The sequence below is a fragment of the Tachysurus fulvidraco genome, chromosome 19, assembly GCF_022655615.1.
Source record: "Tachysurus fulvidraco isolate hzauxx_2018 chromosome 19, HZAU_PFXX_2.0, whole genome shotgun sequence".
NCBI lineage: Eukaryota > Metazoa > Chordata > Actinopteri > Siluriformes > Bagridae > Tachysurus > Tachysurus fulvidraco.
Window position 1 is genome coordinate 5,437,792 of NC_062536.1, and position 19,113 is coordinate 5,456,904.

The following is a 19,113-nucleotide window of genomic DNA, read 5'->3' on the forward strand; positions in this document are numbered from 1 at the left end:
AGATAAATTCTTAATCTAATGCCAAATTCTTGTTAATTATATGCAGGAGGACAGTCGCAGTGACACCATGCAACACATACTTAAGATTCTGGGAGTCTATGGAGCTGGTGTAGAGGATTCAGTGGATGTATCTATTATTCTTGAAGGCCGGGAGATCCTAACAGCATGTCACAACGTGGCTAAAGCTTGTGCACTACTTATGGGGCTGATTTATGCCCTCAACCTTGCATACCCCAAAGCCCTGCGCTATACTTTTGAGGTGTTTCAAAAACTTTTTCTAGAACTGGATGGGATTAAGTTTTCCCCTAAAGTTCAAACTTTAAAGTCCAAGCTGCTGACTTAAAGTTTGCTTGTGATGGCAAGTTCTGCATTCCCCCTATTGGATGCCATTAAAACACCCCAACTCAGTGTTCCATCATGCATGTAAAAACATTACACTTAGAATTATATATATATATATATATATATACATATATATATATATATATATATATATATATATATATATATATATAATTATAATAGTATATATTAAATCCATTATGGATAATCAGAATTTAGCACAGAATTCCTGCACGAACCGTCACAGACCTGCTTTTCCTTCTGGAAGGGTCCCTCAGTGGATTATGATGACCTAGCTAAAACATACAATAATTTCTAACACACTGACATTCCAGTCATGTATTCTACTGTGTTACCTGATCAACAAGTCAGCGATCCTCGACACATCCCAAGTCTAAGTAATGTCTTTACCGGTTTTGTACAGTCCGTGCAAGAATTCAACTTACTCAGATTCTGTTGAACTTGGTGCTATACAGGAGTATCCAAGCTCCGCAGCTTCTAATGTCAATAGCTTCTTCAGTAATGCCTTCGAGGTGTCGTATACTACACCTTCCCAGATTTCTCCAGCTGCTCAACTGCAAGGTCCCATCTGGGGTGCCATAGAATTGTGGTGGAAATCTGAGAATTTAGTCAAAAAGACCAAGAAGACAAAGAATATATATATATATAAAACATATATGTATATGTGTTTAACTAAAACAACTCCTCTTCGTGTGTGTGTGTGTGTGTGTGTGTGTGTGTGTGTGTGTGTGTGTGTGTGTGTGTGTGTGTGTGTGTGTGTGTGTGTGTGTGCGTGTGTGTGTGTGTTAGCGTTAGAAAGGAGAAGCATTTTTCAGGATCGATCTAGAGATTCTCCACCGATTTAATTTTGGCTGTTACATTATAAGAGTGATAGTGATAAGGGATTATACTACAACTCAAGCACAACAAGTAAGTCATCTGTGTAGTCTTTTATAAATATCACACCTTTTGTTATTTCAGGGTTGTTTAAATTGTTTAAAGCGGAACGATCTGCTCTGTGATCAGCCAAAAGAAGCGGACGAATAACAAACCCAGACTGTGGGTCGGTCGCTATGAATCTGTTTATAATCTCATGTTACAGGCTCCTGAAAGTCATCTGTGATCTAATTTGTCCACGGCTTCAGTAACAGCAAAATATTCTTCATTTCATATCTTTAAAAATGTAAAAACTGATTACTAAAGAAACTGATTACCAATAAGATACATACAGTACAAAACCATGTGTATTTAACCATGTGTTACACGAATTGCACTATGGATGATGATGATGATGATGATGAGCCTCATGATGTTTCCTTCTCTTTTAAATTACAGTACATTCTGGGAAATGAAAGAAAAACTTTTTTTTTGATGATTCTTACATCTTGCTCACTCTGTTCTGTTACTTTTGAGAGTTTACGCCCTTGTCCTTGTAAAAATCTGAGAATTTCAATCATCTTTTTGAGTCGTTCCTATATGATTCCTAGAGGAGTTAGATATCCTGTAGGCACATTTCTACACCATTTATTTCTAAGATCCGTCCGGGTTCCTGTTCAAGTTTATATGGCAATTTAATGTGATATTTAAAAAAAAAAAACTTTTCTGATTTTTTTTCTGGTCATAGTGCAAGTGATAAGGATGTGCTGAGGATGATGGGAAATGTAGTTCACTGCCAGAATTAGGATGAATAAAATAAATATCAATAATTTCCAAGATTTTATTTTGTGATAAATTGTTTTAACGTAATCCACGTTATGACAGATTAAATCAGAGAAGAGCTGCATCGAGGTAATAATTCTGTTTCTCTGTGTTTAAAAAGCCTGTTTTCCCCCCTTGAACATCTAGATTACTCTCAGATCCCAGGATGTGAAGACAATTCTGAATGATAAATCACTGACCCCTGCTTTAATAAGTATCTGTCTCCATCTTGTCTCCTTTAACTCAGGTGCCTTGTCCTGCGCTGAGCTGGGAACCAGTTTCAAAAAGTCTGGTGCTCATTATACATATATCCTTGAGACACTTGGGCCACTTCCTGCTTTCCTGAGGCTTTGGTCTGAGTTCATTTTTATCAGGTCAGCTTGTGACTGCTTTCCCATTTCAATTCAGTTCAGTTTAATTGATTTAGTTGTATATTACTTGCAGCAAAAGACATCATGGAAGCAAATTTAAAAATTGGGATAGAAACTCTACATCATGGTGCCTTAAAAGCCTGATGGACCGAGAGCCGTGATTGGATTCTGTATGTCGTGAAACAGGACGTCACACCTTTAGTGATGTCAGAGTCACACTACCAGTCGTGCTGAACATTTTTATTTGTTTGAATGTGCACTTAAGAACATGTTTTATATCCACGTTTCATGAATGCTTTGCAGATTAAATCAGTACACTTGTAGATAAAAGAAAAGTTTGTTTAATGAGTCACTCTAGATTTCCTCTAAAGTCACAGCTAAGTGTGTTTTTATTTTCCTTTTCTTTGCAGACCTGCAGTGACCGCGTATATTGCCCTGGCTTTCGGTCACTACGTCGCAGAGCCGTTTATCACGCCGTGCCCAGCTCCTCTTCCATTAGTCAAATTAACCAGTTTTCTTGCAATGAGTGAGTTAAAACTGAATACACATGAACTTTTTATACACAACCATCTAACCCACGAGTACAGTGCATTCTTTTGCCGTTCAACAGTATTTCCTTTATAAGTTCCTCCAGTTTCCTCAGGTTTCCTCTGATCTCCTAAAGACATGCTGGAACACAGGACACTATGTTGCCATTGTGTGTGCACCATGTGATGAAAAGGGGAATCCTCACTTCGGGCGGTGTTTTCTGGAAGCTCAACCCAAATTTAGTCAGGATAAATGGAAAACAAAATAAAAAACAAGAAAAACAAATTACATTCATCTTCTTTACCACTAATTCTACACAGGGTCACAGGGAACATGGCGTCTATCCCATGGGCAGGTGGATGAAATGCCAACCCAATCGCAGGGCAATACTCTCACTCTCTCTCTCTCTCTCTCTCTCTCTCTCTCTCTCTCTCTCTCTCTCTCTCTCACACACACACACACACACACACACACACACACACACACACACACACACACACACACACACACACACACACACACACACACACACACACACACACACACACACACACACACACACACACACACACACACACACACATTCCTGGACTGTCTCCGAATCTCTGAATCTTCAGCACCTTGGCCAGCACCGCGGCAAGTGCGAACGAGGCGGAGCGGCCAGAAAACACGGACCAATCAGGAGCGCCGCTGAAGCATTCACCCTCCAGGAGTAAAGCACAGCAGGAAACAAGGCTCAGCGGCTGGAGAAGGAAAAGGGGGTTTGTCCTAACCGAGACTAATGCTTTTTATTTTGTTCAAATATCTTTCTACAGAGACATCCAGCTGATTCAGGACTCCCTGCCGCCGACTGCGCCTGCACCACATTCCTGGAGAGATCTGCTCCGCCGCTACCCTGCCGTCCTCCTCCTGTTGTCTAGACAGAGACCCCTACAGGAAGGAACTATTTTTGCTTTCACTGCCTTCCTAATTTTCTGTTATGTTTTCAGTGATGGACAAATTAAAATCACTCTTCTGCTAAAACCCTGATCCAGTCTCTCTGCCTCTTCTTCCGTGTTCCGTCTCTCTAAGAGCCCTACAATATATATATTTTATTTTATTTATTTATTTTTTTGCTGTTTTATCGCTGCAGATGTTTTGAATGACAGATGTTTAGAAAAGATCAAATCGTTGATTAAATTTGTGAAATAATTAAAGCTGAAATGAGAGTATCTATCTGTCTGTCTGTCTATCTATACATCTATCTATCTATCTATCTATACATCTATCTATCTATCTATGCATGAGCCTAGGTTTCTCTGGCTGTTCCTGTCACCTTCACAGTGGTGTGCTTCTTCATTGTGGGTATGTCTCTGTATTCAGACCCCTGGAACACAGGTTGCAGTTTGGGTGTTACATTCACTGGGATCCCAGTGTACTACCTGACTGTGAAACACTCTTATGCTCCGTTGGAAAAAAGCTTTTGGTGAGTTTCCTTCTTCGACCAAATGTAAACGCATTGTTGTTAGACATGTCTGTTGTCTGTGTACACTTGTCAGTTCATCTCCAGTAAGCACTTTATTCTGGTGCGTGTCACAGTGGATATAAAGCCTGTCCCCAGAACAACTGGGCATAAGGTGTGAATACACTCTACTTGGGACACCTGTCAATCACAGGGGCTATGTGACTATGCAGTTTGTAATAAGCACTATACAAATCTAATTGAATTAATTTCATTGAATATTGAACAGAATTTCTTATACTATTACTTCTTATTCATTCTTTCCGTTAACTTTTAAAGGGGTTTTTAGTGGCCAGCAATATTATTTCCTCCCTTTGCTTTGTTTAGATTACTGCAGTAGACAACTTCAGATCTTCCTGGAAGTAATACAGCAAGAAGTTCAGACCTACTGAAAGAACACTAAACGCTTCGGCTAAGTAATCCACATTAGGATCTCCTTGATTCTTCAACAAAACCGTCCAACAAACTCACAACGGATCGACACGAACCAACCGATACTCAAACAAATGTTTAGCGTAATAAGTAGTAGAAATAACATCCTGACCTTCAGCTGTGGAGTGTCTGTGGAATCTGTATGTAATGTATCAGCTTTGTTGATTTGTGCTGTAATTACAAGTAAATAAATACTGTGAAACACTAACCAGAGATCAGTCTTGTCAATTTAACTGACATTTATTGGAGAGTCATTTAATCTGGATTGTAGTATAGTGCTTTAATGATAAAATGATAGTGACTTCTATACCGTGAAACAAACAAATAAATAAATGAATAAATAAATAAGGCTGATTTTTTTAAGTTGTTGTTTTTCGGCTGTTTCATGTTTGGAGACACCACGGCGAACCATCCAGTCTGCATATTCGGATTCTACATAGGTTTATCACCGGATGTGCTTCCTGATACACCCTATTTTATCTGAACTCTGGGCTGAGACTGAGATTGTTCAACCCCTCACTGGCTGGGTTTGGTTCATTGCCTGGGAATCAATGGGGAAGTTGTGGCCTAATGTTTAGAGAGCCTGACTCCTAACCCTAAGGTTGTGGGTTCGAGTCTCGGGCTGGACACGACTGAGGTGCCCTTGAGCAAGGCACCGAACCCCCCAACTGCTCCCTGGCACCGCAGTATAAATGGCTGCCCACTGCTCTGTGTGTGCACACACACCTTGCATGGGTTAAATGCAGAGAACTAATTCTGAGTATGGGTAACCGTACTTAGCCGTATGTCACGTCACTTTTCATTAAACCAAGGCCAGTGAGAGAATAAGATCCTGACAAACAAACAAACAAAAAAACTAAAAGCATAATAAAAACCCTAAATCTAAAAATGTAAAATAAGCATTCTGTTGATCTGTTCTAATTTCATTATATTTTTGTTAAAACTTTATACAATAAGAAAATATGAGAATGAGAAAAGTAAATCAATAACCACACACACACGTTCTAGTATATCTTTTAGTAAAATCATGTACGTAGGTCAAAGGTTACGTGTTTAAAGGAATACTGCAGCCTTTTCAACGTAATGTTCTCTCGTTTTGGCTATTAGTGTCGATTGAAGTGCAAAAAGCGATACAACAAAGGAACTTTGCTTAAATAATAAAGGTAACAATTTACAACAAAGGCTTTATCAGCAACCTTCCTCACCGGAACTTGCTATCGTACTGCGCTATATCTAAACAAACACTGAACTTGTCCCCGTATAATGAAATAGCAACATCTGATTGCCAACCAACACTGCAACCGATTGCCAACCAACACTGCAACCGATTGCCAACTAACACTGCAACAGATTGCCAACCAACACTGTAACAGATTGCCAACTAACACTGTAACCGATTGCCAACTGACACTGTAACCGATTGCCAACTAACACTGTAACAGATTGCCAACTAACACTGTAACCGATTGCCAACTGACACTGTAACACCGTCCCCTTTTATAAGCCCTACAGAGTCCCTTCTACACAACAGAATAATAGTAATACATTTAAATGTATTAGTCCATATAATGACTCGGGGCTCAAACAAGTCTTCATCTCCTCATCCCCTCTCTCCCACTGTTAGACTCCATTAGATTAGTCTCAAGCTCTTCTGATGCCGAGTAATCAGCGGCAGTGAGCCTTCCTCAGCACAAGTGTATTCTCTTCTTTTATAGTGAGATGTAGAAATGTATATTTGCATTTATATTAGCAATATAAATAAATGAATGAACTAATTCATTCATTAATCAACTGAAAGCACAAATCAAGGAGAGGAAATATATATATATATAAGTGGCAGCTTGGTGGCAACCTGGGATCAAACTCACAACCTTCCGATTGGTAGCCCAACACCTTAACCTCTAGCCTATTACATGCACATGATTATATATATATATATATATATATATATATATATATATATATATATATATATATATATATATATATATATATATATATATATATATATATATATATATATATTCACTTATAAGATTATTTTAAACAATACACATAGATTGTGATGACGACAAAGCCAACGCATGCAAGAGACCAGGGGCCTATTGCACAAAAGTAGAATTAAGACATCCAGGCGTCCAGGCTTAATTGGTTGCAGAAAGACCAGACACGGGATGAGCAGACACGGATTCATCAAGCCAGGTGAAACCAATCCTGGATATGTGCGCACTCACGGCTCACTCACAACAGACCTGCCACTGATCACAGATTCATTGATTCACCATGACAACTAGAGCGGCGTACTTTTCCCCGTCGGAGGCACAAATCCTCATGGAGGCATACGAGGAGTTAAAAGACATAATTAAGAAGAAAGACAACACTGCCATAGAGAGAAAGCAAAGAGAAAAAGCGTGGTAAAGTATTGCAGACTGCCTGAATGCGTAAGTAGTGCACAATTACACACTCACCGCTCCGCTAAAAACATCACAATTACAATCCAAATAGTTAATTCACATCTCCAAAAACAGTTGTACTCTGATTATGAAACATTTGAATTTTTAATTGAAATGAACTGCAGATATGAGTGCAATTGTGTAAAGTAACTCTATCACACTGTATAAGGCTTTGACAAATGATCAAAGCCTTACAGTATTACTACGCTCACTAGTACGGTTTAATCTTAGCCGTTGTACTCTGCTTCTTATGTTGTCCACCGATTTTTCTGTGTTCTCCTGCTTTTATTAATGTAAAGCTGCTGTGAAACAATGAAACAATTGTGAAAAGCGCTATATAAATAAAATAACATTGAATTGAATAAATAGATGAGCTAATAATAATAATAATCACTTTCATTTATATAGTGCCATTTAAAAGACCCAAGGTTGCTTGCTTACTGACTCCATTGAATGTTCTTGTGTGATAAAGAAAGTGTCTCTTTTCGTGTGTGTGGTGTGTGTGGTGTGTGGTATCCTGCACATCATGTTACAGCTGTTCATGTGTGTGTAAGAAATGAAATTAAATGCTGGAGTAAATAAAACCAAAGAAACGGATAATAAGCCAATGTACTGACAGACAGAATTTATGTAATTCCAAAGCGATGTAATTCCTGAGCTTTTATGCAAAACTACAGACTTGGCTTTTTTTTTCTTTAATGATCCATGATAGCTTGATGTGTTTGATATCAGTTTGTGTCTCAGTGGAAATAAATATATTTACTTTACCTAGCCCTTTAGGAACTAGAAGTACTGCAGCATAAACACAGCTTCAATTCATCAAGTCATTTGTTTCCCCATCAATGTTAAAATCTTTGCATGCAGTAGTGTCTACTTGGGGATTTGCTTAAATCTATGTACTCATTTACACTCAGTTTTAAAATACCTAAAATACATCTACATACATAAATATTACAAGTTGTGCAAATCAGACCAATCGGTTCTTCAATTCATTCCTTCGCTAAACACTTTGGAGCGATAAATAGACTCAAATTTCACATATGTACAGTAAAATGACAGAGTTTTACACACACAAGAGATACATGGATATGTGGAAAAAGCAGTGAAAATCAGCATGAGCAGCTAATATAGGAAATGTGTCCAGTTTATTTATTTATGTCCGACTCACCGTGCATCAAAATAGAGAAGAGACTAGAGATTAAATTACAAAATTTTAAAAACTGTGCATGGAGAAAGACTGAAAGTCAAAAAGTCTGTCAGATATATAAACATTGCAAAGAGGCAGATAAAAAAAAGCATGTGAGCAGCATGAATAGAGTTTTTTTTTTTAAAGTGATGCATCTAATTTGAGCTCAGGAATAAACTGTGACCAGCTGAGGTTGGCCATGCCCAGGTCGTCATCCTCCAGCCCAGAGAAGCTGATGTCCACCAAGATGTTACTCAGGCTGTCGTTCATGGTGTCCAGTACAAAGTCCTCGGTGAGCGAGTGGTTGCTAGATTCCGTCTGCTGCTCGTGGGAACAGGAAGCGAGCAGCTCACGGGGGGAACCGAACAGCGGCAGGTCTCTGAAAGGCGTGCTGCAGAAGCTCAACTCGCTGTGCTCGTGCCTCTGTGGTGGTGTTCTGATCGGGCTGAAATCCAGAATGCTGCAGTTCCTTTGATCCAGCGGTGTGATCTCCCACGGTTCCAGTGACTTGCTGGGTGTGGAGGAAGCCGGGTGGCTCCCTTTGTCAGGGGTTTTAAAGGTTTCGCTTTGCAACTGCAAGTCATGCCCGGGCTCCAGATCGCACTCCATTTCCTGGAAGGCGGAGACATCCGAGACCAAGCCGGAATCGAAGAAGGTGCTGTCTGGAAAGAGCAGAACAGGCTCCTCGTGGGAAAGTGGGACTAGACGCTGCTTCCGACGTGAGATTCTCTTGTATCTCTTTCTGAGCATCTCTTTCTCTTCGCTGTTGCAGGGTTCACTGAATGGTATACACACACGTTCTTCCTGTACTTCAGCAACCGGGGCAGACATCACCACCACACTGGATTCACCATTGGAGACCTTTTAAACAAAAAAGTAGATGAGTTCCTGTTCTTAATTTATATGTACCAGTTTCTATGTGAGCATAACTAACCTTAGGAGCAATGCAAAGCCTCTTGCACCCTGATCTGGAGATGGGATTGGAAGCAGTGGAGGTCTGCTGAGGGGACATTTTCCTCTCTGGAGACAAAACCAAACAAAATCAATCACTGTCTTGGTGGCCGTCAAATTATTTTTTATCTAAGGTCTCATTTACCGTGCTTATATATTTTGAAACCGAAGTACAATCGGCAAAGTTTGCTAATAAGCATCTACTCTGCTCTTATTGTGGATGAATCGGAATGAATGAATAGAGAATAATCTGGAAGCCCATGTTTACCTGTAGTGCAGACTGTAGCTTTCTTAGGATCAGCCACAACTCGCTTCTGTTGCTGGAGAGAAACAAAACCTGTCACTAGTTTGCAGTTTTTATTTACAGAGAATGACACGAGGATGAATGGCTTGTGGGAAAGAGGAGGCCGATGGATCGACGGCAGGCTGCGGCAGGGTCGGGGAAGAGAGCAGGTCATGGCCACGTTTGTAAAGAAAATTAAAGGTTAAGCCTTAAAAGTAGTTTTAAATACAGAGAAAGATTGCTGTTCACCTTGTACACCTGGTCTAATGTCAGACAGCGGTTTGCTTCGTGTTTAATGGTCCAGTAGGAGATCTTGCTGTCTGGTGTGCTCTCTCTGATGAACATGTCGTGCAAGGAAAGGTTATGGCGAATGGAGTTCTAATAGGAAGAGAAAAAAGAAAACAGATAAAACATAGAGTAATAATACAGTAATTCATTTCCCTTAGATGATAAAAATAATAAAGTCTGCTCATATAGGATTAAAGTCAAATAAATATTAAAAAAAAAAATTGTTACCTTCCAGCCAGGTTTAGCTACATTTCTGAAGTAAGGGAAATGGTCTTCTATCCAGTTATAGATCTCCTTCAGTGTCATCATCTTATTTTTCTTGCTGTTGATTGCAAACTGGATCATAGCCATATAGGAGTACGGTGGTCTTTCTGACAGAGGTCCCTTAACGGCACTTGGTTCTTCCTCTGTGTGTTGTGGCTAAAAAAAGGGAAACAGAATCTGTTGGGTTTTTCTGTACAAGAATAAAAGGAATTCGGGGTTCACATCTAAAGAACAGCCATCTTGTTAATGCTAAATGAAGTACAGTAAACACTGATGATATGGATTTAATCTAAAGTGAACTTAAGGAAGTGTGTATGACTCTAGACTCTGTAGAAACGATACAGACTAAAAATTAGCGAGTGCAGAGAAATAAGATGCTTTAGAAAAGGACTACAAACAATATATAAACGATACCTCCTGGAGCTGTACGCAGCCATCGAATTTCTCTTTGTCAGAGTCACTGGCACTTGTCACTGGAACTAACACAAACAGCAGAATGAACAACTGAATAAACACTAAGGAATAAAGAAGGAATAATATATAGGATACGCTGTATAAATTAGCACGTACATTCACTGTTTAGTAGAGTTTGGTCATTTCCAGCTGCTTCAGGTCGAAGGAGGTTTTTATTCTCTGATGTGGCCTGGAACAGAGCTTTAACTTCATCGTCAGATCCACATCTTCCACTCAGAAAAATGAACTTGTTTGGCCCCGGAGTACCACGTTCCTTCCTCTTGGCATCCAGCGCATCGAGGAGGCTCTGAAGACCGGCGGTTTCTGGTACAACGACCACTAGTGCTTCCGGCCTAGTGGGATGGTCCACAATGCGGATGCCGTCTTGTGCAGATGCAGAGACGGATTCTGCTCCAGACGCCGTAGAAGATTTGTTCTGCGTCTCGTCGGCTTCGTTTCTTTCAAACGGCCGTTTCCTCCTCGTGAGGATTATCGGCCTCCTGGGACTCGTCATCGTCCTGTTCATAGCAGACTCGATACCTGAATAATTCACACAACGTAACAACAAAGTAAAGGTTATCTCACATTTTATCATAGAAATCAAACCAACATTTCAATGTGGATACATGTTTAAGGACCGTCACCATAAATCCACGACCTTAACTTAACTTAACCAACAGCAGTAGCAGCTGAAATTAACCTATAGTGCTCTAAATATATAAATCACTGATTCTTGACATAAGGGACAAAACATGTCCCCCATCAAAATGTTACAATTTGCCTTAAAAAACAACAAATTGTTTCATTTAAAAAGGCTTTAAACTTTGGATATGACAGACTTTGTATGTTTAGACCCTTAGTTTTGTATATATTTATGTTATTTCATAGTAATTTTATAAAATACCGGCACTGTACTATGAAAGCCCATGCAAATGAACTCGTTCTCTGTAGAGGTCACAGTATCAAACTGCAAATAAAAGTGTTTTAAAATGCCCAAAATGGCCAAATATGAATATGAGGTTGATTGCATGACTTAATAAAATATCACAAAATACTTAAAGTGAACATTACATTATTTTATACATTAACAAAAGCCTTTCAAAATCTGTCATCAATTCATGTCAACTCTGTCAGATATTTTTTAAATTCAGGAATATTTTGCTCAGTTTTAACCCTGAGGAACCACTTTGAATTTTGTCTGTTGATGGATTCAGCAGTCCAACACATGGCCTCGTAAGTTTTACATTTTTTTTAAGTAATCAGCAAACAAGTTGAAATCACTGTGGTCACAGCTTTTATGTGTCAACACTGTCTTCAAAGTAGGGATGATTTTTATCAAGAATTTTGAAATAAAAGTGTTTATTTTTAGTTTAGTTTAGTGGCAGCTGACCACTGAGGAAAATCAAAATGGCTACAATTTATTAGACATGGTTCCTAACCACTGGTAGTTAGGAAGGTCAATTGATGTAGATATAGAACACCAAGACGTGAGAGTTTATGCATCCTTGTTGCCCTACCCAAAACATGGGAGGAGAGATGTCTGTTTCTGTCCATTGAAAGATGTACTTTTGAAACTGACAGGGACAGCTTGTCCCCTCCAAGCAAGCCGGACCAGGGAGCTCTATGCCATAGCTCCTGATGTTATGGACTTCATAGAGCGTAGACATGTTCAGTAGCCTACCTCTTGTCCAATGCCCAAGTCCCACAGGTTAGACAAACTGTTATATAAATATCTAATGCTTGGCTCTACACCGAAGGCAGTAATAACCAGAGGTGGCAAAAGTACACACATCCTTTACTCAAGTAGAAGTACAGATACTCATTTTGTAAAAGACTCCAGTAAAAGTTGAAGTAGTGACTACTCTTTTACTCAAGTTAAAGTAAAGAAGTATGGGCTCTGACATGTACTTAAGTAAAAAGTCGCCGATACTACTACCTGTTTAGTGTCATGCTGGTAACTGGACGTCATGTTATATATATATATATATATATATATATATATATATATATATATATATATATATATATATATATTTATATATATAGATAGTGTGTGTGTGTGTGTGTGTGTGTGTGTGTGTGTGTGTGTGTGTGTGTGTGTATGTATGTATGTATATGTATAAATAATTTTGGAGTGTGCTGATGGATATTTGTGTTCATCAGCCACAAGAGTGTTACGAAAGGCAGGCACTGATGTAGGTGAGGTATAGGGTGGAATCAGCGTTCACATTCATCCCAAAGGTGTTCAGTAGGGATGAGATCAGAAAACAACCACATATAGAAGAAAAGGTCAGGTGACCGAATACTTTTGGAAATGTAATGTATACCAAGTGTATCACCAAGGCCATATCCCAAACTGTAGGGAGATTCCAGCTCTATCCTTGAAAACAACTCAAAATTATTGTGATGTTTTACAAATGACAAAATTGGTGTTAATTAAATTAAGCACTTCTTGTTTTTTGGGTTGACACCAGGGGCGGTTCTAGGATTTCATCTTTAGGGGTGCTTAGCCCTCACTGAGAATTTAAAACAAGAAGAGTTTTATATTATATAATTATATGACAACTCTGGTAATAAGAATAGTGAAATTTCACTGCTTTTGGTTGCCGTCTTTGCGTCTTTCCGCCGATTAACGTTATAGATAAACGCCTCCAGCTCTGACTGCGCGTGCACGCTGCGCGTACCTGTGCTTTTCAAATAAAGCAGACAGCTGAAGACGCACTGTTGTCAAACTGACAAACTGATAAATAATTTTCTTTCACATCGACGACATGTCCTGCATTTTACTGTAATTTTTATTGTTTATTTATGAAAGTAAGAATTACACTTATAGTTTTCGAGTGGCTGAGATTACAGACAGTGGGCTGAAGCCACCCTAAAAAAGGGCTAGAACCGCCCCTGGGTGACACAATTCGTAACGCATTCGCTAGGAATCATTTTTGACGCCGATATATTTTTGACTCCCTCATATATGGCCATTTGTATTCAGGAATGTCCTCGTTGTTAGTTATTTTAACATCGGTGACTCCCTCCGAATTAACATTAGCCATTCCTTTTGTAGGCGTGCTGCTCGTTAGCTCCGCTGTCCTTAGTCTATGTCTGATAGCCAGTAAATAATACAGTACACCAGTCACATGGTGAAAAAGCCGCACAATGATAGGATGATGGGCTGGAAACAGCGCTCAATGAGAAGAAATAATACTAAAAGTAACGAGTCCGTTTTGAAAATGTAAGAAGTAAAAAGTACAGATATTTGTGTAAATATGTAATGAGTAAAAGTAAAAAGTTGTCCGAAAAATAAATAGTGGAGTAAAGTACTGATACCAGAAAAATGTACTTAAGTACAGTAAGGAAGTATTTTTACTCCGTTACTTCCCACCTCTGGATAACAGGATAAAACTCTCTATATATTTACTTACCTGTTGAGAGAAATTGAAGTAAATCATATAACCTACCTGTCTGAGAGTTTTATGGACTGGTTTCCACTTGAAGATCACCGATTTTGAGTGACGTCACTGCAGAGCCGATCGCCTCTGCAGTGACGTCACTCTGTGTAGTTACTGTAACTATGTGATACAGCAGCACTATCGGCTCTGCAGTGACGTCACTCTGTGTAGTTACTGTAACTATGTGATACAGCAGCACTAATCTACAGCACATGGCTAGATCACATTGCCGTTGTTTTCTTATCCAATCTAACATACTGATCTGTTACAGTTTTATTAACTAAAATGAGATTGTTGTTGTTTATGTCATGTCATCCTGCTACATAGCCTATTAGCTCAATGCTAACTTTGGCTGTATGTACACGTGACTACACGCGTTTACACGTAAGCAAGCACGTTAATATGAATGGACGCAAACTATGGAATATAAACACTGTCAATAAGAATCGTACGTAATTCAAAGCATTTGTGTGTAAACTTTAACTTAGTTGTGCGTAATTTAAAACTATTGTACTGTATGTGAACTATTGTATGTGAAAACATGCCTGGCAATAAAGCTGATTCTGATTCTAATTATGTTTTTTGCGGAGTCGGATCCCAAAATCTACGGCCACGACAATTTACAGATACGAGATTTTGTGTGTTTGTTCAAATACAACTCCACAATGTACTACTACTACTACTCTTTCGCACACGAAGTGCAGTCTGCGAAACAACTGTCAAAAATACGTCATCACGTTCACAGGCATTACAATCCAAGGGAAGATCCGCGAAGTGCGCATGCGCCCCGCCCTCTTTTAAACCACTGGCGCCGAAATGGCGGATCATGTGTAGCTTATAAAGAAAAAAAAAAGCCGTCTGCAGTTCTGCATAAAAGCTCAACTCGCTTGGGAATTACATCAATTCTCTCTGTCAGTACATTGGCTTATTATCCGTTTCTTTGGTTTTATTTACTCCAGCATTTCATTTCATATCTTAAACATGAACAGCTGTAACATGGTGTGCAGGCTTCTAGAATAAATAATAAAGTTATGTTATAATATATATATATATATATATATATATATATATATATATATATATATAATCTCCTCTCCTTAATTTGTGCTTTCATTTCATTAATGTATTTATATTGCTAAAATAAATGCAAATATACATTTCTACATCTCACTATAAAAGAAGAGAATACACTTGTGCTGAGGAAGGCTCACTGCCGCTGATTACTCGGCATCAGAAGAGCTTGAGACTAATCTAATGGAGTCTAACAGTGGGAGAGAGGGGATGAGGAGATGAAGACTTGTTTGAGTCACGAGTCATTATATGGACTAATACATTTAAATGTATTACTATTATTCTGTAGTGTAGAAGGGACTCTGTAGGGCTTATAAAAGGGGACGGTGTTACAGTGTTAGTTGGCAATCGGTTGCAGTGTTAGTTGGAAATCTGTTACAGTGTTTGTTTAGATATAGCGCAGTACGATAGCAAGTTGGTTCATGGCGATCCGTTGTGAGTTTGTTGGACGGTTTTGTTAACAAATCAAGGAGATCCTAACACGGACTACTTAGCCGAACCGTTTAGTGTTCTTTCAGTAGGTCTGAACTTCTTCCTTCAGAGGATTCACAAACTTTTAGCTGTTTCAAGTAAACACCGAATTTCTGCTGTTACATATACCCCGTAATCCCTGTGTAGGAGAAGTGGCACAGAAAATGGATGGATAGCTGAATGATTTTCTGCATTTCTATTATTTTAAACATATTTTAAAACATAACAACATACTTGTTCAGGAAATCGAGGAAGCGATGGCTCAGATTTATGAAACTGTATCTAAAGTCGAAGTGTCTCAGTACAACAGCATCGCCATCGCTACAGGTAGAAAACATTTACCCCAAACACAGATTGAATGTGTTATGCTTTGAGCGGTGATCTCTGCAGGATAAATTTTGCTTAAATATTTTTTTCCTCTTCCATTCCTTAGTGGCACTTTGATCAGGGCTACAGAGCCCTGAGCTCCAGAACGACCAGACATAGGAACAGTTTCTTCCCTCAAGCAATCCACCTGATGAACAATTAACACCATAGAACACACAACTCCTAATATTTGCACTATGTATACCTCAATTGCACATTTCATACTTGCACTCTGTACATACATACATACATATTGTCTGAATGCTTACTGTTTACTTCAACTACACATTTCACAATTGCACATGTGTACATACAAATTGTATATATTGTATATTGTATACTCATATGTTTATTTAAACTGCACAATTCACACCTGTAAATGTGTACATACAATTTTCATCTATACTACATATGTCATTTTGTTACACTGGAGATTATGTCACTAAAACAAATTCCTCGCATGTGAAAACATGCCTGGCAATAAAGCTGATTCTGATTCTTCTTCTGTGTCTGTTACTTTTATCTGATCATCATCAGGAAATGGATGCCTGGTACAAGACCAAATTCCAGGACTTGAACAAGGCATCAGCAAGACATGTGGAATCCGTACGGGGAATTAGAGAAGTTGTTGTGGGCTACAAGAAGGATGTTAGTACATTTCTCTACTCTATACTTTACTCTCATCTCATCTCCATCTCCATCTGTGTTTGTGTCCATAGATTCAGAACAAACAGCGGAAGCTGGATTCACTTAACAACAGGTATGAGACTTGCTCAGATCCATGACAACCAAGAGAAATACAGAAAGGAGGAAGAAGATTTACAGATGAGAATAAAGCAGATGTATTTGAAACACATTAAATATTACAATAAGAGAGAGAGATGTACATGATACAACAGAACCGTCTGAGTGAGTCTATTTGTTTTATTTGGAAAAAACAGAACGCTTTAAGGCAGATTGATGCTAATCCGTGCTCACGGTGGTGTGCTTTTTAGCCCCGTATCGAGGCTCTGAAGCTGGAAATGAAGACAGTGAAAGAGAAGATCACTCTGCTGCTGAAAGAATATCAGGATCTCCTCAATGTGAAGATGGCTCTTGAGATCGAGATCACCACCTACAGGTAGAGTAAATCCGTGGCCATGTTTTCAGCTAATATTTCCCAGTTTCTTGCATAAAGGAATTATAACAATTAAATTATAAAGTATAGATGATTAAGAAATAAGTGTGTGTGCCCTGTGATGGGTTGGCACTCCATCCAGGGTGTATCCTGCCTTGATTCCTGAGATAGGCACAAGCTTCCCGTGACCCGAGGTAGTACGGATAAGCGGTAGAAAATGAATGAATGAATGAATGAATGATAAATAAATAAAGAAAAGCTGAAATGCAAAGAGGAATTTGTATGAGGTGGGGGTGTGCGTTACTAGGCAACAATGCTCTCTTCCATTACATGACGTGTCAGTGTGTCCCAGTGTCCTGTATTTTTTTTGCTACACAATCATACAGAGTACTTACTTTAACTGCAGAATTTTCAGTAAGTTGAAGAATTAGGATGGATCTTTAGACCTTTTTTTTAACTCATTGATCCGACTCCATTCATGAAGCTCCGTCCTCATTGCTCCTACTGTTACCATAACGATTCCACAAGTGTCTCTAAAATGACTAATGGAAGACTTAAACAAACACAAACTAGTATTCTCATCCAGTTAATTATTATTTATCATGCTTGTACTTTGTATGAAAGTATGACAGAAATATTAACAATTGCACCTTAAAACAATATTGAGGACAAGGAGAATTGTGTCCACAGTAAATCAGTGGTGTTTGTTTTGCTTCTTCAGGAAGCTGATCGAAGGCGAGGACTCCCGTTTGTCAACAATGGTGCAAGGCATGTCTCTGATGAGTGCCAGCATCTCTGCGAGTCTCAGCACCTCAGGGGTGAGGGTGAGTGGAGCTTTGGCTGAACCGGCTGGTGGAGCAGCTGCAGTGGCTTTCAAGCCATCGCAGTCTTCTAATGGCAACCAGGAAACTAAGGAGGAATTCTCTCACGAGCAGGCCGTAGAACTGACAGAGAGGAAGACCGTCCTCATTAGGTAAAAGTATCCTGGTGATCACACATACAGCATGGATGCATTCATATAGCCATGATATAGTGATGGGGTCATAAGTTTATGTTACGTAACATGTTACGGATTTTTTTTGCATTTAAAAAATAGCATTTTTTTAAAAGTATTTTTCTCCTGAATAACCTATTTCACATCACATATATTTACATAAAGCTCTAAAGACAAACTGAATCAGTTCAAGTTAAGGTAACACCATACACTAAGACCCAGGGGTGTGAAAATTTTTGAGCAAGATGCTACTTATTATTTTTGTCTTCAAAGAAACATCTACAAATTTTATGGTGCTTTCTAAGGGGGAACTGAAGAACTAAACTAAGTGAAAATAGATATAATAACGATTCCGATCATCCTGTTGATTTAATACGTGACACATATTATGATTCTGTGTAGCATTTCTTGACGCTATCAAACTTTTGTTTAGAACAGTTAAGACAGACGAGGACGTCATCCAGAAAGACACACAAGAGCGCACCATCACCATCTCCGGAGCAGCAGACGAGACAGAAGAGTAACCTGACCTCACACTAGATCTCTCTCTACTGTGTGTTCATTTCTTCCCTCCACTAGCCATTCTTTATTACATCATCATCAGATCTTTACATTTCCGTATCACCTTAGATGACTTTACACACATACACGTTATTCCTTTTCTAATTGTTAGTGATTGTTAGTAAAGAGGAGAATGAGCTGTGTATCAGAGATGTGACACTGATATCGCAAATAAAACACCTCATGGTGCCGGTGTGTGAAGACTAAACCGCTAATGCACTGTATTCTAGCTTTTAACCTCTGTTGGCTCTGTTCAACCACATGCCTGAAATAAACATGACTGCAAAGCATCTGTTCCTGAATCTCAGAAAGTTATTGCCCCGATGACAAAAAGCAA

General features: G+C 39.0%; 2 protein-coding genes and 1 long non-coding RNA gene across 8 annotated transcripts in view; 2 read left to right on the forward strand and 1 right to left on the reverse strand.

Annotated features, from left to right (window-relative positions):
- Positions 1-1,197: 1,197 nt before the first annotated feature.
- Positions 1,198-2,937, forward strand: LOC113645607. The gene is made up of 3 exons (XR_003441270.2): positions 1,198-1,272; positions 2,288-2,414; positions 2,822-2,937. It is a non-coding gene; the product is annotated as an uncharacterized LOC113645607 (long non-coding RNA).
- Positions 2,938-8,451: 5,514 nt separating this feature from the next.
- LOC113647427 (forkhead box protein M1-like) overlaps positions 8,452-19,113 on the reverse strand; it is a 55,197-nt gene continuing 44,535 nt past the window's right edge. For 2 of the 5 annotated variants that reach the window (XM_047803928.1, XM_047803925.1), the window contains 3 exons: positions 9,731-9,782; positions 9,446-9,531; positions 8,452-9,372 (listed from right to left, as the gene is read on the reverse strand). In XM_047803928.1, the coding sequence (XP_047659884.1) occupies positions 8,653-9,372; positions 9,446-9,531; positions 9,731-9,782 (858 nt within the window). In that variant the 3' untranslated portion in view covers positions 8,452-8,652. Of the gene's footprint in view, positions 9,373-9,445; positions 9,532-9,730; positions 9,783-9,994; positions 10,124-10,261; positions 10,454-10,711; positions 10,777-10,867; positions 11,291-14,205; positions 14,359-19,113 lie in introns of those variants that run through there. The other 3 variants (XM_047803929.1, XM_047803927.1, XM_047803926.1) reach the window with 3 other exon arrangements.
- Positions 16,630-19,009, forward strand: LOC113645606 (low molecular weight neuronal intermediate filament-like). 2 transcript variants are annotated; one of them, XM_047803931.1, is made up of 4 exons: positions 16,630-16,752; positions 17,100-17,224; positions 17,943-18,194; positions 18,654-19,008. In XM_047803931.1, the coding sequence occupies exons 1-4, from the start codon at positions 16,645-16,647 to the stop codon at positions 18,655-18,657; spliced, it is 489 nt and encodes a 162-aa protein (XP_047659887.1). In that variant the 5' UTR covers positions 16,630-16,644; the 3' UTR covers positions 18,658-19,008. The 2 variants fall into 2 exon arrangements, with proteins under 2 accessions (XP_047659887.1, XP_047659888.1); XM_047803932.1 differs by having other exon boundaries at positions 16,642-16,752; positions 18,649-19,009.

Coding starts and splice junctions, on each gene's coding strand:
- LOC113645606 (XM_047803932.1), top strand. CDS start 16,645: ATGGATGCCTGGTACAAGACCAAATTCCAGGACTTGAACAAGGCATCA. Junction 16,753..17,099: donor TTGTGGGCTACAAGAAGGAT/GTTAGTACATTT, acceptor TGTGCTTTTTAG/CCCCGTATCGAGGCTCTGAA. Junction 18,195..18,648: donor AGGAAGACCGTCCTCATTAG/GTAAAAGTATCC, acceptor ACTTTTGTTTAG/AACAGTTAAGACAGACGAGG.